At 44.0% G+C, this 26,113-nt stretch overlaps 1 protein-coding gene across 3 annotated transcripts in view; it reads right to left on the bottom strand.

The window, feature by feature from the left end:
• The window catches only part of ARHGAP23 (Rho GTPase activating protein 23), a 99,359-nt gene extending 81,088 nt beyond the window's left edge, over positions 1 to 18,271 (bottom strand). For 2 of the 3 annotated variants that reach the window (XM_077252297.1, XM_077252298.1), the window contains exon 1: positions 17,720 to 18,271. In XM_077252297.1, the coding sequence (XP_077108412.1) occupies positions 17,720 to 17,773 (54 nt within the window). In that variant the 5' untranslated portion in view covers positions 17,774 to 18,271. The remainder of the gene's footprint in view (positions 1 to 17,719) is intronic. The other variant, XM_077252295.1, reaches the window with a different exon arrangement.
• Positions 18,272 to 26,113: the final 7,842 nt, after the last annotated feature.

Below are 26,113 nucleotides of genomic sequence, written 5' to 3'. Positions count from 1 at the left end.
ATCTAACACGGCCAAAATGGTCTGTGAGATATATACTTTTTTTCTGCTGACGAACAACTGTTCGAGGGCCAATTTTTGTCAAATGCGTATAGGGGACATAAGCAAAAAGTTGTAGACTAATGAACCATTTCAAAAACTGCATCTCACTACACAACACACAAAATAGATAAGACCTCAGCACTACTTGTGCATTAGATTGTTCCTAGACATTTACATAATCAGGGGATGTGGGTTGTAGGGTCAGGTCAGAAAAGGGAGATAACAGTCCGCTGCTACCCAGGAGGCAGAAATCGCCATATAATGTAGTAGAGGTACAAATGAGAACTTCTCTGTGGCAGAATTAAAAAAAGCCGCTAAATAAGATTACACCACCCCCTTCTACCAGTGTTCTCTTCTTCAATTTCTTTTCTATAGCATCATCTTTCTCACTGCTCATTAGAGACTATTTTATTCTACATCGTCAAAGAAGCATACAATGACATGTCATTCTCATTATAATTCGATGTAAAACTATGTTACCACTGTTGTTACTGTTCAACTCTTGCTTTGTGATTATGCGGTTCTTAAAAATGTACGGTACAAAATCAGTAAAAAAAAAAAAAATCTGTTAACGGAAAAAAAAAAAAGGTAAACTTCATGTAAATGTTTTGATTTCCTTAGGAAAAGCTCACAATGTTGCAATTCATTCATTAACATGCATCGTAGATAAACATAAAAAGAGTGTTGAAACGGACGGCATCAGAGGTAAATACATAGTAAGACATAGTCATGCAAATAAGACTGGGTCCTAAAGGATTAAAAGACCCTAAAACACAGGACCAAAATCTCCTAAACGACCTAGCCTGGTATTTGGCACACCCTTGGGCACGCTGTACATAGGCTGGGTGCCAGCGTCAATGATCAAGCCTGTATACAGAGACTCTAGAGAAGCTTTTGAGGGGGGGAGCTTTCCTTTGAGGGGTTTATACATTTATGGCAGATCCAATTATTCTATCACTTTCCTGTTTGAAGAAAACATTAAAGACCCCCTGTATCATACATACTCAAAATACCCAAGGCTGCTTAAACCCTGAGGCAAATGGCGCAGCTGTACTAGCATAGTGATGAGGGCATATCCTGCCCAGGAGGCAAGAACTCTGGGGGTCATGTGTGGGGGGAAAGGCCTTTTTCCATTTTCAGATGGTTATAGTAATCAATTCAGAGATCAGGAACGTCAGTTTGCAGAGCCAAGTAAGGAAAGAGGAGTGACAACCACTATGGACATATTGCTGGCTCAGTGCAGCAGTTGTCACTCTGCCAGCCCAAAACTATGCTGAAGCTGGAAAACTTCTGGCAGGAGCGCTATATTACAGCAATCTATGATCCATGTAGTCAAATTCATAAAACCACATGCAATTAAAAATATAAGCCCTAAAGTCAAATGCTAGTGGCCATTTTCTAGTTGCTGGGGACACTTCTAGTTTGCCGCATCAGAACAATATACAATAGCACAGGGCTGTATAGTGCACGGCCCCCGCTCAGTAGGGCATGTCTGAGAGCTGTGGTGTGCAGATGACATTCCTCCTCGGCATACTTGCATGTATATACATGTACACATGCCTGGCGCTGGCTGCCACATGGGGATTAGCTTGGGTTTATAAATATTATCAGGAACAAGTCACAAGAACAACAGAAACTCGCGGCTTTTCATATCAATTCCAATTCTATGTAACTAATTGTGAAATGGAAAGTAAAGCAAATATCCTCCCGTATATACAGATATGCAAGCACTAACCCCCTACTGCTAAACTCACTGCCATGTACTGTACCCATTTACTATTATTATTATTATTATTATTTATTGTTATAGCGCCATTTATTCCATGGCGCTTTACAAGTGAGGAGGGGTATACATAATAAAAACAAGTACAATAATCTTGAACAATACAAGTCATAACTGGTACAGTAGGAGAGAGGACCCTGCCCGCGAAGGCTCACAATCTACAAGGGATGGGTGAGAATACAGTAGGTGAGGGTAGAGCTGGTCATGCAGCGGTTTGGTCGATTGGTGGTCACTGCAGGTTGTAGGCTTGTCGGAAGACAAGCCTACGGCCGTACAAAATCGCAGCATGCTGCGTTTGTCAGCGTATTGCGCAAAAAAATCGCCAATGAAAGTCTATGGGGGCGAGAAAAATACGGATTCCACACGGACCAGCAGTGTGACTTGCGAGAAATACGCAGCGGTGTTAGTGAAAAGTCGGTAATTCAATTGCCGGCTTTTCATTTCTCCTGCACAAACCCGACAGGATATGAGACATGGTTTACATACAGTAAACCATCTCGTATCCCATTTTTTTTTGCATATTCCACACTACTAATGTTAGTAGTGTGTATGTGCAAAATTTCAGCGCTGTAGCTGCTAAAATAAAGGGTTAAATGGCGGAAAAAATTGGCGTGGGCGCCCGCGCAATTTTTTCCGCCAGAATGGTAAAGCCAGTGACTGAGGGCAGATATTAATAGCCAGGAGAGGGTCCATGGTTATTGGCCCCCCCGTGGCTAAAAACATCTGCCCCCAGCTACCCCAGAAAAGGCACATCTGGAAGATGCGCCTATTCTGGCACTTGGCCACTCTCTTCCCACTCCCTGTAGCGGTGGGATATGGGGTAATGAAGGGTTAATGCCACCTTGCTATTGTAAGGTGACATTAAGCCAGGTTAATAATGGAGAGGCGTCAATTATGACACCTATCCATTATTAACATTATTAATCCAATTGTATGAAAGGGTTAAAAAACACACAGACACATGATTTAACCCCTTAATGACCGCCAATACGTCTTTTAACTGACCTGAGATATTAGGAAATAGCGTCCCCATACAGGTGACAATCCAACAGCTGTCCACTGTTCACTATAGCTGACAAATTGCTGTATAAGCCATGATCAGTGTTTGCACCATCCAAATCTGTTTAACCCCTTAGATGCTGCTGTCAATAGTGACTACTTCATTATAAATGGTTAACAGAGTGTGGGGGATTCCTCTTTATCCCAATTGGTGCCCTCAGATCATGATTTTGTGGTCCTGATGTTTGCCATGGCAATTCATGACCAAATAGCGGCCTTACAGTCTGCCGGCTGTTGTAACCTGTTCATGAAGTTAGAGGCATTTAGGTGGCAAAAATGCACATTTTCATTTCTGTCATGCCACTTTGCATTAATTCCTGAAAAGCACCTGAAGGGTTAATAAACTACCTGACAGCAGTTTTCAATATGTCAGGGGGTGCTGTTTCTAAAATGGTATCACTTTTGGGGGTTTCCCAATATGTGGGACCCCTAAAGGCACTTCAAACATGGACAGGTTCCTAAAAAAATAAATTTTGTAAATTTCCTTGAAAAAATGAAAAATTACTGCTACATTTTTAAACCTCCTAAAATGCTAACAAAATAAAAGAATATCTTATAAATGGTGCTGATGTAAAGCCGACATGTGGGAAATGTTATTTAGTAATGTTTTGCTATGGTATGACTATCTTGATTAAAGGGATAATCATTCAAAGTTTGAAAATTGCTAATTTTTTAACATTTTTCTCAAATTTCTGATATTTTTTATAAATAAACACAAAACATATCAACCTAAATTTACCATTATCATAAAGTATAATGTGTCATGAAAAAACAATCTCAAAATCACTGGGATTTGTTGAAATGTTCCAGAGTTATTACCACATAAATTGATACTGGTCAGATTTCAAAAATTTGGCTCCGTCACTAAGGGGTTAAAACTATTTTAATGAAATAAACACAGCGGTTGTTTTAATAATTTATTGCTCTCTCAATCCATTTGCAGGCCCTCGCTTGGCAAAATAATAAACGCACAAGATACATACCCTCAGCTGAACCGTCACGTCCCACGAGGAAATCCATCTTAAGGGGTTAAAATATTTTACAGGCAGGAGCCCTGCAAATGCAGCTGTGCTCCGTGCCTGTAATCCCCGGCGAATGAATGAAATGTAGGTCATTGACCTACATTTCCTTTAGTCACGGTGATGCGCCCCCTGGTGGATGTCCTCATATGACCTGGAGCGTGGGAAAAAGTTCCCAGGCTGCAGTTCATGAGAACATCCAGCAGGGGCGCATCACCACGACTGAATGTAAGTATAGATCACTCTGCTTTCCTTTCAGCACCCGGGGATTACAGGCACGAGCGAGTGGTTTATCGCAGCTCGTGCCTGTAATATTAGTTAACCCCTTCAGATGGATTACCTCGTTGGACGTGATAGGACATCAGAAGGTATGTATCTTGTGCGTTTATTATTTTGCCAAGCGAGGGTATTGCTGATGGATAGAGAGAGCAATAAATTATTAAAACAACCGCTGTGTTTATTTCATTAAAATACTTTTAAATCATGTGTGTGTGTTTTTTAACCCTTTCATACAATTGGATTAATAATGGATAGGTGTCATAATTGACGCCTCTCCATTATTAATCTGGCTTAATGTCACCTTACAATAGCAAGGTGGCATTAACCCTTCATTACCCCATATCCCACCGCTACACGGGAGTGGGAAGAGAGTGGCCAAGTGCCAGAATAGGCGCATCTTCCAGATGTGCCTTTTCTGGGGTGGCTGGGGGCAGATGTTTTTAGCCACGGGGGGGCCAATAACCATGGACCCTCTCCTGGCTATTAATATCTGCCGTCAGTCACTGGCTTTACCATTCTGGCGGAGAAAATTGCGCGGGAGCCCACGCCAATTTTTTCTGCCATTTAACCCTTTATTTTAGCAGTTACAGCGCCCAAATTTTGCATACACACACTACTAACATTAGTAGTGTGGAATATGCAAAAAAAATGGGGATATGAGATGGTTTACTGTATATAAACCATGTCTCATATCCTGTCGGGTTTGTGCAGGAGAAATGAAAAGCCGGCAATTGAATTACCGACTTTTCACAGATATCGCGCTGAATGAAATCTAAATACAAAATATATATATATGTGTCTCAATGACATATATATATATATATATATATATATATATATATATATACTGTATATATGTTTTAATGAACATTTGAGCACATAAATCCATTAGATGTCGGTTTTGCAAGCCTGCGCGAAAATCTCGCAGTACGGATGCCATACGGATTACATACGGAGGATGCCATGCGCAAAATACGCTGACACACCCTGACTACGGATCAATATTTTGGGAACATTTCTCCGTATTACGGCCGTAGTACGGACGTATAATACGTGGCGTATTGTCTTACGCCAAGTGTGACCCCAGCCTAAGACTGATCCGACATAGGGTCAAGACTTACACAAAAGCTACAATGCTGATGTCAATACTAACCTACACTGTGAACCCCCGTACACTCCAACTCAAGGCCACCTCCACTTCATCTCCTATATGTGGTGTAGTGCAGTGCGACAGACAGGCAGGGACCACAGAAAGTTCAACATAAACAGGGTCTTTACTCTCAGAAATACATAACAGGAGTGATATCATCCGGATCGCAGCTGGGTCTCCACAAATACAATCCGTGTTTAAAACCTGTTTTCGTGGAGTCTCTTGGGTGTATCAGCGGTCTTGAAGTCCCTGACTTTGTGTTAGCACCACACAGTCCTGGGTTGCACAGAGCCTCCTGCTCTGCAGCTTGCAAAATCCAAAACTGACACACCTAAGGCCAAACAGAGATTTAAATGGAATCGTGGCCATAGAGCCACTTCCAAAACCCCAAGTGGAGAGAGAGATTTGCCCCACTACTAAACCTGCAAATCCCTCTAAAAATAAAAGACCTCGCTGAGATTTCCTAAAAATCTGACTACTTGGACCCAATCCACAGTTCCTTTTACCTTGTGACTCACAGGCGTTCTGTTGTAAACACAAGGCGCTCCAGCAGGTTTAATAAGACTCCGTCCGCATCTTGTGGGACACATATCGACCTTCGCATATGATCCCCCTCACTGCCTCACAGCGGACACCGTCATTTGCCAGACAGGGGATTCATATTCTGTGGTTACATCATAACTGTATTAAGTAGTAAGGTCTGTCTAACGCATGGGTCTCAAACAAGCGGTCCGGGGGCTGCATCATGCGGCCGCAGGCCCCGAAGACGCACATTTAACTGAAATAAAACGCTGAAGTCTGCGGACCCCTGGACTGGGCCATGATCGTCAAGGAGTCTACAGTGCCTGCTGCCGCGTGTGCAGAAAAGATGGCACCAAGGGAACAGAGGACAGGTGAGAAGATGGGGACCTGAACTTTACTATAATATGGGGACCAGGGTGGGACATTAGTACAAGATGAGGACTAGGATGGGCACATTACTACAAGATGTTTGCCAGAATTACGGTACTACTGTATATGGGGCTAATTGTAAGACAATATTACTGTATGTAGCCAAGTAGGGGAAACAATTGTAAAATTAAAAAAAAAATAAAGCATTAAAAAAATATTTTGCCACTAAAAATGCTGGTTTATATATAAACTAAAGCAAACCAAAAAAGTGCATGTTTGTTATCGCTACATCCATAACGACCCAAGTTATAAAACTGTACCGTAACCCATACCATGAATGCCATTTAAAAAAATAAAATAAAGACGGCAAAAAAGTTTTTTTTAAAAATGGTATCACTAAAAATGTCACCTTGTCCTGCAAAGAATGTGGCCCCCAAAATTCAATTTTTTTTCTATGTGCGGCCTATATACTTAGCCGAGTTTGTGACCCCTGGTCTAATGCTTTCTACAGATATAGCAAGCCATAAAGTGGAAAAACACCTTCACAAAACTTCTGGCATGTCATAGAGATGGTGGGGTTCCAGGTAACGAGACCCTCACAATCACTGAAATAACAGGCAGAAGCCAGAGGCAAGTGCTGCTCTCCACTGAGACTAAGATGCACTCGGTAGAAAGTCTGTACACGGCCTTTCAGTCTTCAAGGAAAGCAGAGACAAGCTCAGAGCTTCGTTTTAGCGACTGACGTGTCTCTACCACATGTTAAAAGTTTGGTGTAAGTGCAGTTACATTTTAAAGGGAACCTGTCACCTTATTCATGTTGACCAAACCACAAACAGCATAAATTACTGCACGACTACAAATTTGCCACCTAATCTGAGAGCAGCAAAATGCGACAAAGATCCTGATGCCAGAGATGTGTACACAGAAAGCTGCCAATCAGTGGTGTGGGCATGGTTATACAGAGCTCAGCATTCAGAGTACTGATAGATCTGCAGCAGAAAAACCAGGAATTTTTGCAAAACTGCAAGAAGCAACCAAGTAAGTGAGACATCACAGGAATCAGGGTCTCTGTCCCCGCACCATGCTGCTCTCAGATGGGGTAGCAAAAAAGCTGGTGACAGAAACGTCAAAATGTCTATATTACGGGGAAAAAATGGACCAACTGATAATACAAGACATATAAAAAGTGTTATCAGCATAAGGTACAAAATCAGAAAGAAAATCTAGAAATTAAAATAAATATATTATTGTATAAATCAGGTGTTAACTGCACAGCTTGCTGCATATTAGGAATAATGATGATAATGATGACACCCAGTAGCACCAATTTGGAATTTCGATGTGTGCGAGTTTTCCTCGTACAGCTGTCTACCTGCACATAGATGTCAAATTCACACTCGCTGAAAGAATGTCAACTCTCCCCCTCCAGCGAGGCCTCGCACCCAATAAACACTGGTTTTCAAGGGAGGCATGTCATTTCTGAGACACACATGTCATTTTTGAAAAGGACTCCACAAAAATGCAAGTTTGACACTATAACCCTTCGAAAGCCGGCTGGGGCACATTCTTCGCACAGCGCCATACAGTGCTGGACACGAACAGACATAAGATTATTATATGGGTGAATTCTCACTAGCTCATTATTCTAAAACTAGATGGTGGCCCAAGGCCCCTGACATTATTTCATGAGTACTTGTCCTGATTAATTGGACTTTTCCAAAATTAACACACAGAATAGAAATCTTTTCAATTGATCGTCTCACCATACAACAGGAGCCCAGGCCAGCCCACCGGAGCAAGAGCCACTCTATAAGTAGCCCTGCCAAATCGACTAGGGTCCTGAAATGGCTACTCCAATTTACACACCATTCATGTTCTCTAATAAGATCTAAAAAGATTATGGTCTTCCTAACAAAGCAAAAATACAGATTGGATTTGATTTTTATAGTTTTACCTCCTAGAAATCTATTCCCATCTTTATGAAAAAAAACAAAAACAAACAAAAACACATCAAATCAGAACTATGCTGCCAACGTGGCCAGTACAGGTGTGATGCAAAGCCTCAGAAACACTCACAAGGAGATGTATGATGGTGGAAAGATTATGTACCCAACTATATCATAACTAAGCACGCAGACCCATGTCCTGTGACGTCATCAAAATCAAATTAATATATGTAAATCTGTTGCAGAACGGAAGTAATTTCTATGAAATAAATATGTAATACCACACACACACAAGCCGCACAAATGCCCTGGAAAATGCACAGGGTATAGAAAGATAGACACATGCAGCAGAGCTGAGCTGTCAGTGTAGCTCCACATGATCAGAACACAGAAGATGACATTTGGGAAGCAGCCCATCAAGGATCAACTGTGACTCACATTAAATCAGGGAGACGTTGAGGGGCTGAAGCAGGGGGTCCCATCTATGAGCTCTACATGACCTCGTCCAGCATCACTGGTCAATAGAAGATCCGAATTTCAGGGTCTATTAGAAGTCACGCTTCCACCATTCTTCCCAGCTCCATAAGGATTGATTTATCAGCCCTGTCTAGTATTACAGGACACATGAGAATTCAGTGCCACACGGGCGCTGCCAGTTACAGAGTGCATGACATGGGGATGTTAGAACATGGATGTTTGTCCACACCAGCAGAATGGTGCTGTACTCTCCGCAGTGGCCACAGTATGAAGCTCTGCCACATGCACAGCGCTGCAACACCCATCTCTTACATTTTAGGATTTGCGCACAGGGAGGTTGTTTATCTCATTCGCCCCAATTGGAGTGATAACATGAGCCGAAGCAATTAGAACACTAGTCACATTGGCCTATTGTATCATCCGAATAAGGCCGTTCAATGACAAAATTTGGGCTTGTTGCTAATAGAAACCATATGTTCAATTAATACAACGCACTGCAGGTTGCTATGGGCAACAAGGAATTTTAACTGATACAGTAAGATTCTCCGGATTCTCCCGCTACCCCCTGTGAGCTGACCTCCAACCCATATGTTTATACATATATCCTTACGGCTGGGGGTCACATAACATGAAAGGGTGGCCGAACATCACAGATTTAGATCCTAACCCCCTCACACATATACGCTCGGCTTGGCTGTGTTCTCACCAGGAAGAGGGGGATAAGCCAATTCCTCTGCGACAGCGTATATCCCCTTGAGAACGAATGTTGAAATCCCACATGCCCCATTCTTTATTTTTTCCATCCAATACACCAATGAGCAGCGTAGCATGGCAACGAGTTCACGTACACAACAAGCGCACAAAGATAGTACAAAGCAGCCACCAAAGACGTTTATAGGCCAAGACAACTGCTTCTCATGGAGATGTACAGAAAAAAAAACATTGCTTGTCTGTTCAGAAGCCATATTTTGGAGGGATTCTCCAACAGAACTATCTGATTGATTCGTAAGGTATAAAGGTAGAAGGTAGTTGCCTTGTTAGGGGTGAATACAACTTTTTCCTATAGGATAAATAAGAGTCACCGGCATAATCCCCGTGGTAGTAATGGCGACTGGGTATCCCTCAGGCTGCTCCGGCACGGCACTGGAATAAGTGAGATTGGAGCCAGGTATTCGTGGTTTACTTTTATCTCATTCATGTACGAGATTGCAGCTTGTTGCCCCAAAAGTATCAGCTAAGACTGAACATGAAACACTCAGGACAAGTGACTTGAGCTGCTGTAGAACCACAACTCTCAGCTTGCTCTGGAGGAAGCCCCAGACTCTGGAGAGTCCCAATGACTACATGTGGGGGCAGATCATATCTTCAATCTTTAGGACACCTGTCAAGTCTTCATCTCTTTCTCATGGACGTGACATGCCTGCTCAAACACTTCTGGCCAAAAAGCAGCATCCATCCCTGTACCCTGCAAATATGTGAATGGAATTACCCATACTGTCAAACAGCGCCACCCACAGGCCACATTATCATGAAATATTGAAGAATGCTCAGAACACATTGCTCAGAATGCTCAGAACACAAGACCAGCGACCTTTGAATAAAAGCCAGATGCAGCACATGGGACTCACAAAGACTAGATTGTATGAAGAAAAATAATTGTTCTCATTAATACCCTATTCAGTGGGACTGACATATATCTTGTGCAAATTGCACATTGTCATGAGGCATCATAATGCTCCTGGCTGGTGATTATCTGAGCTCCCATTGTAAGACAGGGCAGGGAACGGCAGCGTGCAGGAAGCCGGTCTGCACTGGGCCCCAATGGTCTGGCAGGAATCAGGCCACATTATTGGGGGGAGGGCGGTGCACACTACTACTCCACTTATGCCCTACTACAACTGCCTATACCTGGAAAGGAGGGAGCTGTTACCATGGCAACCACAGACCGTGCAAGCCAAAGATGACATCTTTAATGCAAACCACAAAAATGCACAAGAAACCATAAGAATGATAGAGGCCGGGAACATGCATGTTACAGCAAGCAGATCAAAACATGATCTTTATTTGTCAGCGTTGCTGCCACTACAGGGAAGTGTAACAGGCCTACTCATCACTCACTATGAATGGAGCCACTTACTCACAGACACGTCCTGGGAAAATACTGAACCAGTGCAAAAAAAAAAGGATAAATATATATATTTATTTATATATATAAAAATCACATGCCGAGTTGAGTAAGACTGGCAGAAAATTCATTGTGTATTGGATTTATGCCTCTTGAGTTTCATCCTGTCCAATCCAATTTAGATAAGTGGTGCCAGATGTATCTGGCAGCTGCTGATCCCCCTCCCTCTATGTAAATTACATACCAAGCAGATGTTTACGTGGGAGTCTGGGAACACAGAATTCAACCAAACTGCCCGGTCTATGGACAAGTAATGACAGCAGAAAGATGGCCAGTGTTACTGTTCTCTGAATAATAACAATTGTTAAAGTACTCTTATAATGGCCAGTAAATCTAGACTTATGGCTAGCATAACTGCGGGACACAGTGGTTCCTTGTTCCAGCTGTAGAATCGCGTACTCTAATGATGGTGTGAACAGGACACACGTCTACAGCAGATCACAATAAATGCTACACTAGCACTACCATCCACTGTAAAGATAGTGGCCACCTGTGTGTACAGTAAATAAGGGGCATGAGGACTGGTATTTTAATGACGAGAATGTAGTGGGTACATTTGCCCCCATCCTTCCCCCCACAGAGGGGCTTGCTGATCGGGCAAAGCATTTCTTGTCCTCCACATAAGTTAAAAGGGTGTTCCAGGTTATTCTGCTGATGCCAGTGATTGTCTGCAGCGTTCGTGTGGAGTATATGCTACATTATAACTGTAGACTGGCAAGGAGGACTGGTGATGTGATGCTGGATCGCCTTCATAGCTATATATGAGGCTGAAAAACAACTTTTAACAAGGCTGTCCTGGATTTCTAATAGGCATCTTCAGTACTGATGGTGCCGGAAGCTCTTTGTTTACTCGCTTGCAGTGATGCATGTAACCGCTGCAGTCAATCACTAGTCTCAGAGGTGATGTCTACATGACAGCATGGTGGCTCAGTGGTTAGTACTTTGCAGAGCTGGGATCCTGAATTCTAATCCCACCAAGGACAACATCTGCAAAGATTTTGTATGTTCCCCTCGTATTTGCGTGGGTTTTCTCCAGTTTCCTCCCACACTCCAAAGACAGATCGGGAATTAAATTGTGAGCCCCAATGGGGACAGCAATGATGGTGTCTATAAAGCATTGTGGAATTAATGCCGCTATATAAGAAGGTAAAAAATAAATGTACAGTAAGGCTACATTCCCACAATTCGGTACTAGCAGCTCTTTGGACACAGTGTATGTTCGCTGAGTCCAAAGCGCTGCCTTCTGTTGAACGCTGGTGAATCCGCATGTGTTCACATTCAATACATTCTATTGGTGGCATTTCTGTAGAGACTCGCGTCTCCATAAGAGAAATTGACATGCTGCGGTATGGAGAGACGCATCACATGTCCGTCTCCGCAGGTGAGCCGCGGGCGTCTGTGCACGCATAGTGGACATGGGGTTTCTTGAAATCCCATCCACTATGCAGTAACATCTGGCCGCTGCATAAATACACAGCATCAAACCCACAGCAGTTTCTGATCGTGGGCACATACCCTACAAGTCCACTGATTCATACATGTGACGTCATTGCTACAGGGAAGAAAAACAAAACTGACGAGACACTGCGAGCATTAGCATTGGAACTGAAGAAACTGAAAAGCTAATTACTGCATTTTATCAGTTTTCCAGCTGTTATCCAAATATGATTTTACATTCCGTATATCCTCTTTAGTGTCCCTTAGCCAATCAAACATCAGTCATTTCTTTCTGACTGTGCAGACTTGTTCATATTTTAATAAGTCTGTGCAGCTGGGTGGGGGGGCATATATGTCGTCTTCTGATGGGTTGAGATGTCTATGGGACATCCGTTCACATAGAATGTGGGCTAGGACTGGGATATTTCCATGTGTACACACAAGGCTCCTTTATATAGAGAACTAGCTAGCCCCATCAGAGGTCATAGAAGGCTAATATATATATTATATCCATCCATAAAGAAATATAAAGCAACCACCCATCTGTTATGTGGCGTCTCCATATGTAATAAATGAGTCCTGATCTGTGAACCAAATCTTCAACACGGATTCTGTCTTGTTAGAAGGGAAAACCAGCATCACTATCACATCCATCAGTACTAAAAGACCCGCTTATAAGTCAATAAATAGGGTCTGACAAGCACCACTGGTGTAAAAACGTGCAACATCCATGGGATCACCAAGGCTCGGATCACAACGGCGAAAATATTTCCATTATTATATTCTGCTATCGATTTCCCAAACTGTCGCTGGTAATGTTACCATTGACGTCAATGGAGAAGTGTATTGTAACGGAAGATATCCATTGCCCTCTGTACGGATCAATTAAACACGGATGGGGGATGCTAAGGTTAACTCAGCGGCAGTACTATGTATACAGCTAGATGAGTGAGTAGAGAGAGCGGTTCTCAATGTATACGCCTCCTGTACCCAATATATACACCTCCTGTAAGTCCTGTATATAGATGAGTACGGAGAGCGGTACCCAATGTATACACCTCCTTTAAGTCTTGTATATAGATGAATACGAGAGCGGTACCCAATGTATACGGCTCCTGTAAGTCCTGTATATAGATGAGTACGGAGAGCGGTACCAATGTATACACCTCCTGTAAGTCCTGTATATAGATGAGTACGGAAAGTGCTACCCAATGTATACGGCTCCTGTAAGTCCTGTATATAGATGAGTACGGACAGCGGTACTCAATGTATACACCTCCTGTAAGTCCTGTATATAGATGAGTAAGGAGAGCGGTACCCAATGTATACACCTCCTGTAAGTCCTGTATATAGATGAGTAAGGAGAGCGGTACCCAATGTATACACCTCCTGTAAGTCCTGTATATAGATGAGTACGGAGAGTGGTACCCAATGTATACACCTCCTGTAAGTCCTGTATATAGATGAGTACGGAGAGCGGTAGCCAATGTATACACCTCCTGTAAGTCCTGTATATAGAGGAGTACGGAGAGCGGTACCCAATGTATAGACCTCCTGTAAGTACTGTATATAGATGAGTACGGAGAGCGGTACCCAATGTATACGGCTCCTGTAAGTCCTGTATATAGAGGAGTACGGAGAGCGGTACCCAATGTATACGGCTCCTGTAAGTCCTGTATATAGAGGAGTACGGAGAGCGGTACCCAATGTATACGGCTCCTGTAAGTCCTGTATATAGATGAGTACGGAGAGCGGTACCCAGTGTATACGGCTCCTGTAAGTCCTGTATATAGATGAGTACGGAGAGTGGTACCCAATGTATACACCTCCTGTAAGTCCATACTGCCCTCTGTATATAGATGAGTACGGAGAGCGGTACCCAATGTATACGGGTCCTGTAAGTCCTGTAAATAGATGAGTACGGAGAACGGTACCCAATGTATACACCTCCTGTAAGTCCATACTGCCCTCTGTATATAGATGAGTACGGAGAGCGGTACCCAATGTATACGGCTCCTGTAAGTCCTGCATATAGATGAGTACGGAGAGCAGTACCCAATGTATAGACCTCCTGTAAGTCCTGTATATAGATGAGTACGGAGAGCGGTACCCAATGTATACGGCTCCTGTAAGTCCTGTATATAGATGAGTACAGAGAGCGGTACCCAATGTATACGGCTCCTGTAAGTCCTGTATATAGATGAGTACGGAGAGCGGTACCCAATGTATACGGCTCCTGTAAGTCCTGTATATAGATGAGTACGGAGAGCGGTACCCAATGTATACGGCTCCTGTAAGTCCTGTATATAGATGAGTACGGAGAGCGGTACCCAATGTATACGGCTCCTGTAAGTCCTGTATATAGATGAGTACGGAGAGTGGTACCCAATGTATACACCTCCTGTAAGTCCATACTGCCCTCTGTATATAGATGAGTACGGAGAGCGGTACCCAATGTATACGGCTCCTGTAAGTCCTGTAAATAGATGAGTACGGAGAATGGTACCCAATGTATACGGGTCCTGTAAGTCCTGTATATAGATGAGTACGGAGAGTGGTACCCAATGTATACGGCTCCTGTAAGTCCTGTATATAGATGAGTACGGAGAGTGGTACCCAATGTATACACCTCCTGTAAGTCCATACTGCCCTCTGTATATAGATGAGTACGGAGAGCGGTACCAAATGTATACGGGTCCTGTAAGTCCTGTATATAGATGAGTACGGAGAGTGGTACCCAATGTATACGGGTCCTGTAAGTCCTGTATATAGATGAGTACGGAGAGTGGTACCCAATGTATACAGCTCCTGTAAGTCCTGTATATAGATGAGTACGGAGAGCGGTACCCAATGTATACGGCTCCTGTAAGTCCTGTATATAGATGAGTACGGAGAGCGGTACCCAATGTATACGGGGCCTGTATATAGATAAGTACGGAGAGTGGTACCCAATGTATACGGCTCCTGTAAGTCCTGTATATAGATGAGTACGGAGAGTGGTACCCAATGTATACGGGTCCTGTAAGTCCTGTATATAGATGAGTAAGGAGAGTGGTACCCAATGTATACAGCTCCTGTAAGTCCTGTATATAGATGAGTACAGAGAGCGGTACCCAATGTATACGGGGCCTGTATATAGATAAGTACGGAGAGCGGTACCCAATGTATACACCTCCTGTAAGTCCTGTATATAGATGAGTACGGAGAGCGGTAGCCAATGTATACACCTCCTGTAAGTCCTGTATATAGATGAGTACGGAGAGCGGTACCCAATGTATACGGGGCCTGTATATAGATAAGTACGGAGAGCGGTACCCAATGTATACGGCTCCTGTAAGTCCATACTGCCCTCTGTATATAGATGAGTACGGAGAGCGGTACCAAATGTATACGGGTCCTGTAAGTCCTGTATATAGATGAGTACGGAGAGTGGTACCCAATGTATACGGGTCCTGTAAGTCCTGTATATAGATGAGTACGGAGAGTGGTACCCAATGTATACAGCTCCTGTAAGTCCTGTATATAGATGAGTACGGAGAGCGGTACCCAATGTATACGGCTCCTGTAAGTCCTGTATATAGATGAGTACGGAGAGCGGTACCCAATGTATACGGGGCCTGTATATAGATAAGTACGGAGAGTGGTACCCAATGTATACGGCTCCTGTAAGTCCTGTATATAGATGAGTACGGAGAGTGGTACCCAATGTATACGGGTCCTGTAAGTCCTGTATATAGATGAGTAAGGAGAGTGGTACCCAATGTATACAGCTCCTGTAAGTCCTGTATATAGATGAGTACAGAGAGCGGTACCCAATGTATACGGGGCCTGTATATAGATAAGTACGGAGAGCGGTACCCAATGTATACACCTCCTGTAAGTCCTGTATATAGATGAGTACGGAGAGCGGTAGCCAATGTATACACCTCCTGTAAGTCCTGTATATAGATGAGTACGGAGAGCGGTACCCAATGTATACGGGGCCTGTATATAGATAAGTACGGAGAGCGGTACCCAATGTATACGGCTCCTGTAAGTCCTGTATATAGATGAGTATGGAGAGTGGTACCCAATGTATACGGCTCCTGTAAGTCCTGTATATAGATGAGTATGGAGAGTGGTACCCAATGTATACACCTCCTGTAAGTCCTGTATATAGATGAGTAAGGAGAGCGGTACCCAATGTATACACCTCCTGTAAGTCCTGTATATAGATGAGTAAGGAGAGCGGTACCCAATGTATACACCTCCTGTAAGTCCTGTATATAGATGAGTAAGGAGAGCGGTACCCAATGTATACACCTCCTGTAAGTCCTGTATATAGATAAGTACGGAGAGCGGTACCCAATGTATACACCTCCTGTAAGTCCTGTATATAGATGAGTACGGAGAGCGGTACCCAATGTATACGGGGCCTGTATATAGATAAGTACGGAGAGTGGTACCCAATGTATACGGCTCCTGTAAGTCCTGTATATAGATGAGTACGGAGAGTGGTACCCAATGTATACGGGTCCTGTAAGTCCTGTATATAGATGAGTAAGGAGAGTGGTACCCAATGTATACAGCTCCTGTAAGTCCTGTATATAGATGAGTACAGAGAGCGCAGAGCGGTACCCAATGTATACGGGGCCTGTATATAGATAAGTACGGAGAGCGGTACCCAATGTATACACCTCCTGTAAGTCCTGTATATAGATGAGTACGGAGAGCGGTAGCCAATGTATACACCTCCTGTAAGTCCTGTATATAGATGAGTACGGAGAGCGGTACCCAATGTATACGGGGCCTGTATATAGATAAGTACGGAGAGCGGTACCCAATGTATACGGCTCCTGTAAGTCCTGTATATAGATGAGTATGGAGAGTGGTACCCAATGTATACGGCTCCTGTAAGTCCTGTATATAGATGAGTATGGAGAGTGGTACCCAATGTATACACCTCCTGTAAGTCCTGTATATAGATGAGTAAGGAGAGCGGTACCCAATGTATACACCTCCTGTAAGTCCTGTATATAGATGAGTAAGGAGAGCGGTACCCAATGTATACACCTCCTGTAAGTCCTGTATATAGATGAGTAAGGAGAGCGGTACCCAATGTATACACCTCCTGTAAGTCCTGTATATAGATGAGTACGGAGAGCGGTACCCAATGTATACACCTCCTGTAAGTCCTGTATATAGATGAGTACGGAGAGCGGTACCCAATGTATACACCTCCTGTAAGTCCATACTGCCCTGTGTATATAGATGGGTGCCCGCTGTATATACAGGGCAATGGGGGGATACGGGGTGGGCCAGCACAGATGGACCTATATAGCGGACATATTGTACAGACCCAGCAGAGGAGGCCCCTCACACAGCACGGGCTCCATCTACTTGTGGGATCCGCTCCCACCCCACCCAGCCCGTCCGGGCGCACTGAAGGGTCACTCGGTACCGGGCGTCTCTTACCTGCGCGGCGGGGGAAGACGGGGATCCCACCAGGCAGAAAGCCACGCCATTCATTTAGGTGGAGGGGCCGGGAATCCCTGGCAATGGCCGGAGCCTTCCTCCTGTGTCTCTCTCCGGCTCGCACTGTGTATTAGTCTCTCCCTCCTCACAGGATGACAGAGGAGCTCCCCTCCCCCTCCTCCTGCTGCTGGAGGCGAGGGGGAGATACAGGGCAGAGCCGCTGCTGGGAGGGGGCGACGAGCTGTCACACTGGGGGCACTGACGGAGAGAGGACATAGGGAAGAGGAAGGAGACGGAGAGATACACTACAAGAATGGCTGCTGATAACCAGACCCGGCCGGGAGACAAGGAGGCGCGGAGCGATCCACGGACGTGTGCACACACCGACACAGACACTCAGTGTATAGGAGCCGAGCTGTTCTCTGTAGCAACCAATCAGAATCCAGCTTCTGTTTTCGAACCTGCACTGGAAAACTAACAAGCAGCAATCTGATTGGTTGCTATGTGGTACATAACATCAGTGATGGAAAAAAAAGTTGAGCAGTTGTTTGTAGCAACCAATAAGAATCCAGCTTCTGTTTTCTAACGCTCTATTAAAAAAAAAAAAAGCTGCTATCTGATTGGTTGCTATGCAGTACACCAATGTAGGAAAGACTGCAGCTTTTATTTTCTAAATAAGAAAGTAAAACAACTGGTTGGTTCAGCAGCGCAAAACTCCAGTGTCCGGGGCAGACCGCCTGTGGTCCGGCTCCCAGGTCCGAATAACTACATCAGGTCCGAACAGGATCTTCTCCAGCTCCAATAGAAAAGGGGGTCAATCGTTAGCTTTTAATAACATGGGATTAAAAAATGAGCGCGGTGTGCGCACGAGGAAAAGCAATCTTTCGTGTAAAAATATTGGACCCTATTCAGACGTCAGTTTTTCTCACGTATTTGGAGAAGTTGAAGAAAAAAGTTTCTCCACCTTTTCCTTTGAAAATCAGACTCCATTCTGATATCATCCAAGTGCGCTCCGATTTTTTTCACGGACCCACTGACTTGACGATTTCGATCCAACCCTCGGATCATAGTCAGGCATGTCTCTGGATCTTCTGCCAACTTGTCAGGGACCTGTGACTGCCCCACAGACTATCACAGGGACGAGAGCTCTCCGAGAGCGCTAACGGCCAGTGTACACGAAAAGCGGACATGTGAATGAGGCCGTAGGCTCTTGGGGCTCCCTCAGACATGTGAGTCTTGTGTATGATTAGTGCTCATCCTGGAGAGCTCTCGTACCTGTGATAGTCTATGGGGCAGTCAAATGTCCATGATGTTTCATGGACCAGATGGTCTTCGGAAAATTGCATGTCCAATTCTTATCTGGGGGTCAGATCAAAATAGGCAACAAAAGTCTATGGGTCCATGAAAAAAAACTGGACCGCATTCGGATGACCAACATCTTCACGAACTGACAGAATGGAGAAGGTGGAGAAACTTTTGTTTCTCCACGTAGGAGAGAAAGTGATGGGAAAATTCAAGGGAAAGGAAATGGCACTCACAGGAGAGACCTAAAAACAGGATTTTCTTCATTGATATGTTCTTAAAAACTCCCATGCGCAGTTCCCTGTTAACCCTCTGACACGTTTCCAGCATATCACACTCCCTTATTAGCTGTCTATGACCAGGGCGAGTCGCCGGAAACACCTCAGAGGGTTTACATGGAACTGCACATGTGAGTTTTTAAGAAGATATCAATGAAGAAAATCCTGTTTTTTCTCTCTCCTGGCAGTGCCGATTCCTTTCTCTTGAATTTTCCTGTCAATACTTTAGGCCAGAAGTGAAGTGGCTCCCACATAATACATGGGGAGAGAATAGGCTACACACATGCGGTGAGTCCAGCAAACTTCTTTTTTCTTGTTGCATAAGAGGAAAACTGATGACACTCGGACCCTACTCTGATCAAATTGTGATCAAAATAATCGGCTAGTTTTTCCCTCACGTGAGGAAAATTGATGTAGGCCTGATAGTAAGGCCCCATGCACACGTGCACATAAAACACGTCCGTGTGACACGTTTCATTTTAAGCATTGGTGTGCTTGATTTTCAACATCCGTGTGTACTTGTGTGTCATCCATGTGCCATCAATATGACACGGACCAGAATATAATGCACTCAAGAAATTACTGATTTGTAAGTGTTAAAGATGTGCAAAGATAATAGATAGATAACGTGTAGTGCTTTCTATTAAGCCAAATAAATAATTAAATTTAAAAAATGATGTATTTTTTTTTGTGTCTGCTCAAACTGTCAGAAACAGACTCCATGAAGGTCGTATCAGGGCCCACGTCCACAAGTGGGTGTTGAGCTTACAGCCCAACACCATACAGGGTGATTGGCATTTGCCAGAGAACACCAAGATTGGCAGATTCGACATTGGTGCCCTGTACTCTTCACGGATGAGACCAGGTTCACACTGAACACATGTGACAGAGTCTGGAGATGCCGTGGAGAACGTTATGCTGCCTGCAACATCCTCCAGCATGAGCGATTTGGCGGTGGGTCAGTAATGGTGTGGGGTGGCATTTCTTTGGAGTGATGCACAGCCCTCCATGTGCTAGCGAGACGTACCCTTACTGCCATTAGGTACTGGGATGAGATCTTCAGACCCATTGTGAGAACATATGCAGGTGCACTGGGCCCTGGGTTCCTTCTGTTTCATGACAATGCTATGCCTCATGTGGCTGAAGTATGGTAGCAATTCCTGCATGCTGAAGGCATTGGTGCTAGCCCATTCCTCAGACCTGAATCCAGTCAAGCCCATCTGGGACATCATGTCTCGCTCCATCCACCAATGCCACGTTGCACCATAGATTGTCCAGGAGTTGGCTGATTCTTTAATCCAGGTCTGGGAGGAGATCCCTCAGGAGAACATCCACCATCTCATCAGGAGCATGCCCAGGTGTTGTAGAGAGATACAGGCACGTGGAGGCCACACACACTACTAAGCATCATTTCCTTGTCTTGAGGTATTTCCACTGAAGTTGGATCAGCCTCTAATTTGATTTCCAACTTTGATTTTGAGAATCATTTCAAATCCATGGGATATTAATTTTGAGTTACATTGATCATTTTTATGTTTTGTTGTTCTTAACACATTCCACTATGTAATAAATAAAGATTCGAACTGGAATATTTCATGCAGTGATATCTAGGATGTGGTATTTTAGTGTTTCCTTTATTTTTTTGAGCAGTGTATATAAATTAGATAGATAGATATTATATAAGAAAAGCAGGCAGTGTTCAAAAACATGTATGTGAAAAAGGGACTTTATAAGCCCATCTGGTGTGGCAATTACATCAGATAGAACTGATAGTTACAACTTTTCCTACGGCGCTCGCGCTGACGTAATTGAGTTGACCTGAGTTCATTGGCTCTGAACTTCGATGTCCTTTCTGAAGTCACAGCGAGCGTGAGAACATTTTCATGGTTGTGGTGACATCAGCGAGGTGAAAGGAGTTCATTGGGTGTGAACCTCACTCAACTTTAGCACGTCACCGCGAGGCACTGAGAAAGCATGCGTAGCTCAACGTCTTCTGCTGGATGGCAGGCTGTATAGTCACATTGTGCAACAATTCAGCCTGCCATCTAGATGTAGCAGAGATAGGCGCGTTGCGGGACAATTGGATTATTATTTTCTCGTCAGGCAGGTGAGGAATACGGTTGTTTATTACTTTAAATGGTTTACAGGAGATATTGGCTTCAGTGGATTGCGCGATGAGGTGAGTATATGTGTTTTTGGTCAATTTAGAATAATTAAAGCAGTCTTTGTCATTATTTCAAATACAGGACTTTATTATGGATGTTACTTTTTCACAATTTGACTATGGGGTTAGTAATGGTTGTGTCTTACGCTGTGCGCACACATTGCGGATTCATGTGTGGATTTTTTCGCACCGCTTTTGAAAGGATGAGTACAGATAAATGGTATGTAGTCACCTTGTGCAGCCCCTAAAAACTGGCAATCCCTGCATGTGTTGTGGCTGTCTACCAACCGCGAGACATGCAGCCACGGGGACTCTAACATATTATTCGAGCACGCTGAAGACACTCGGTTAGCACGAGAGCATACCTGGATAATTCCTTATCCAAGCACGTTCGCTCATCACTAGTTGCAACTAGAGATGAGCAAATATGTTCGGGTCCCTCCTTATTCGGCAAGCTATACCACTTTTCAGCGCCCCAGAGTCCTGGTCGTTGCAGTACTGTTGCTCCGCCACTAAGGGGGGCTATGGTACGTCTGATGGCACTGAAGGAGTTCATCTGACCAGGTATCACAGACACCAATACATTTCACAGTCTGGCCTCCAGGGGGAGCTAAGGGCACTATGCATTAGGCCACTCCTCACAGTCTGGTAAAACTGGGGGTTGGATAGGAAGTTAGATCAGAAAGCTGACTGGGTTGGAACCAGGCAACACCTTGTGGCAGAGGGTGTTGTAGGGGAAGATTCAGAGGGGTCCCTGTCAGGGGTGGGATCCTGACAGAGGCCTAGCGAACAGAGAGAACGTTACGGGACCGCGCCTGCACCTGATCGCGGCGGTACCCTAAGAAAGGACAAGAAGCGAGGTATATTGTGCTGAGTGAGAAACGAGATCAACGCAACAAGGAGAATACCAGTTGGAGTCGTGCTGTAAGATCGAGGCAACATCCTACTGAGGCGCGTAGCCGGTGGCCGGAACGCCGAGGAAGTATCAGGCTCCAAGCAATACTTCAAACCTACGGCAGGACAGTCAGCTATAGGCGGGCTGTCTCACACCAATCACCTATGAAGACATGGGGGGCACACTAGGAGAAGGGCGACACTAGGGTCCAGGAAGAGCTCCGAGCCTACCCGTCATACGGGTGCGTCCTAGCCATATCATCTGGGGGACGAAGAAGAACATCAGAATCCAGTTGTGAGGGAACACGAGAAACAGACACAACAGTTGTGGGGACTATCCCGTAAGCACAGCAGGGGAGGACCGCAACACACAAGCGCTAGAAGGTAGGCACAGATTTCCACCTGCAAAGGGAACTCTGGAGGTGCCATCGGACCGGCCGGACTTGCGCAGCCTGGTTAACCGTATTCCGGACTGAGGATCCTGAAGCCTTCAGTAAAGAGGTAAAGAGACTGCAACCTGGTGTCCTCGTTATTTACCGCGACCGGCACAGCACCGCACTACCACCACCATCCACACCCTATTATTTGGGCGCCCCTCAGCAGGGTCACGGACCGGGCCTAGCCACCGTGACAACCCCAGAGCAGAGACTCAGAGGCCCGGTACCGGGTACCCCTCGGCCCTGCGGCAGGGGGGGGGCGCTGCAACTTACCCAATAAGCTGCAGAGGGAACCCGGATACATGGAGTGCAGCGGCTGTTCAGCGCCGCAGCTGCATTTGTCGCGGCTGTATGACAGGCACGACACATGCACGGAGAGACCAACAAACGGGCTCTCCGTGCATGTGTTGAGACAGTGAAACAGCCGCGACACATGCAGCTGCGGCGCTGATCAGCTGGCGCGCTCCATATATCCGGGTTCCCTCTGCAGCTTATTGGGTAAGTGATATAGCTTGCCAAATAAGGAGGGACCCGAATTCACTCATCTCTAGTTGCAACCCAAAAGCTGTGATAATGCGCCAGGGGAGAAGTGTGGGAATACCACAGTAGTGAGTGCACGCTCACCACTACAGGCATCTTCTCCTATAGCGCGTTATCACAGCTTGATCCACCTCTCTCTGCAAAGTAAACTTACTTTTAAATTGCAAATACATTTCCTACTATCTGATCGTTGTATGATTACCTAGTTCTTTGGATTTACAGTATACAAGGGCTGGGCCCCTACTGCGCATCATCCCATCTGGTTTGCCGTGGTTTACACTGGAGCAGAAATGTCTGCAACAAATCTATGTTAGGTCCTTGTAGTAAAAGGTCATTGTTTTCTCACAGCATAAAAGCAACAAAATGAGGTAAAAATTGCGCATAAACCATTTCCACAGATGACTGATGTAGAAGTAAGGCTTCATTCAGATGTAAGGGTTTTTTTTCCAAAAGGACTCATTTTCTTGAGTGTGTACAATCTTACTGTAAGACCACGTTCCCACGCAGCGTAATCCTTTTTTGCTTTGTTTTTTCAGTGAAAACTTACTTATGGCCATTGTGTATCTAAAGATAATGCTGATTGTGTGTGTTTTGGGTGAGTTTTATTTTCTAAAGGCCTCTTTAGGGAGGCTGTAAAAACACTTGTAATAAACACAGTTACATTTTTATGTACAGAATCAAAGCTTTTCCCTATTAAGAGAAAAAAAAATTCTAATCGACACCAAAAATCACATCAAATAAAGGGGGAAATGCATAAAAAAACTATGCAGCACAAGCTCAATAATCAGAGGAAATTGTTATTGCGTAACATGGTGCCGACTCTGCAGACAAGTTGTGGATAAAAAGCAGCAGAAAAAAAGTATGTACGGTACTATTATTTTCTCATCTATTACAATGTTGAAAAATGTACCGCAAATACAGTGGATAGCATCCGTGTTCTAGCCATGATTTTCATAAACAGATATGTAAACACATGGGCATTAACCCTCATTAAAAATACTTTTTTTAATTTGTACAATTACACATGTTATATAAGTGTGATTAGTGGGCTACCTGCTGTTGGATTTGCTTCACAAACTTACCGTAAGCCTCATTCAGATGTTCGTTTTATATCCATTAAAAAAAACGGATACAGCACAAAACCATTATAATCTATTGTGCTGTTCATATGACCCTGATTTTCAAGCACAAAGGATGACAAGGGCCAATATGTCCATGGGTCCTTGAAAAACACGTACGGTACACGGATACAAGTGCCATCCATGTGCCGTCCGTGTTTAACATTGCAAAGTATAGGAGAAACTTTGTCATTTATTTTTATTTATCCATCCGTGAAAAACACTGATTGATGGTAAAAACGGACACACGGACCAAACACTGATGGTAAAAAAGGACACACGGACCAAACACTGATGGTAAAAAAGGACACACGGACCAAACACCGATGGTAAAAAAGGACACACGGACCAAACACCGATGGTAAAAAAGGACACACGGACCAAACACTGATGGTAAAAACAGCCCCTGACATTGGGGCTGATCCATTAAGGGCTTGCTCTCATCTGCATAAAAAAAAATCACTCCGATGTTGATACGTTTTCACTAGGAATGGAAACACGGCTCGCTTATTCATAAGATATACTTTTATTTTTACTGTATTTTGTTTTTTCGAAAATATTAATACATTGACATGCATGCCATCATTATTATTTGCAATAATAATCAGGAATAAACATTGCCATGTCAATACCTTATACTTCCATGATTATCTCCTGTACATTCGGACAATTTGCACAAAGCCAACAAACTTCTACAACTTAATGAGACAGTGTGAGAGCAGACATGTGCTTCATGACTCCACTTAATGAGATACAGTTCTGCTAGAAACAAACATTTAGAACAAAACAGAAACGGACTTGGACGAGATGGGAGGACGAAGCTTAGATTCCATATTGACGGGAACTCCACTCTGGTGAGAGGCCTCTTATGTAGTCATCTAGAGATCAAATGTATCAAAAATCAATCTCCCTGCAAAACCTAATAGGTATCGCATGAGGTCTACACAGCCTTGTCTTAATTATTTGATAACGCTGTTAGATATATATTCCATATGTGGAACCTCTTTGATTCAGACGTATAATTCCAGGAACAAAAGTTGCCTTCAACCCTTGGCAATAAGACATCTTTCCGTTGTCAATATATGTATAAGGCTAGGGTCACACAACAGTATAAAAAATCTGTTGGCTTTTCATCCAGAAAAGTGGGACAATTTTCTATTACTTATCACCCATATGGTGTTTTTCTTTACAGGAGCTATACAGGACCATATACAGTTTCCCATAATACAGAAGTGCAATGTTTCCATAAAAAAAATTTTTCTCACACCCATAGACTTGAATAGGTGAGTCTTATCTGATTTCAGAGTAATAAGTGCAGCAGAGAACCATCAAGTGCTCTCCATCTCCATCAATAACCTGGAATCTTCTGGTTTCGTGTGGGGGTATTGTACCAGAACATTCATCAGGTATACCTTTAATAGCTATTTATCCAGATTACGCAAGAATGGAAACAAATGGGATACACTTTTTAATCTTGGCGTGAACACTTTACACCACCGAGATCAAATGCTACCTGGGCAACATCTGCAAGGAGTCTTTATGCTCTCACCAGGTCATTGTGGGCTTCCTATAGACTTTTTACCCTCCCGAAAAACCGATAGGCGATTTGACTACCCATAAAATTTCCCCTTGGAAGTGAGTGATCATGAGTAGAACATTTA

The sequence above is a fragment of the Ranitomeya variabilis genome, chromosome 4, assembly GCF_051348905.1.
Source record: "Ranitomeya variabilis isolate aRanVar5 chromosome 4, aRanVar5.hap1, whole genome shotgun sequence".
Classification (NCBI taxonomy): Eukaryota; Metazoa; Chordata; class Amphibia; order Anura; family Dendrobatidae; genus Ranitomeya; species Ranitomeya variabilis.
The sequence above is the reverse complement of the archived record's forward strand: the minus strand, read 5'-3'. Positions and strand labels throughout refer to the sequence as shown.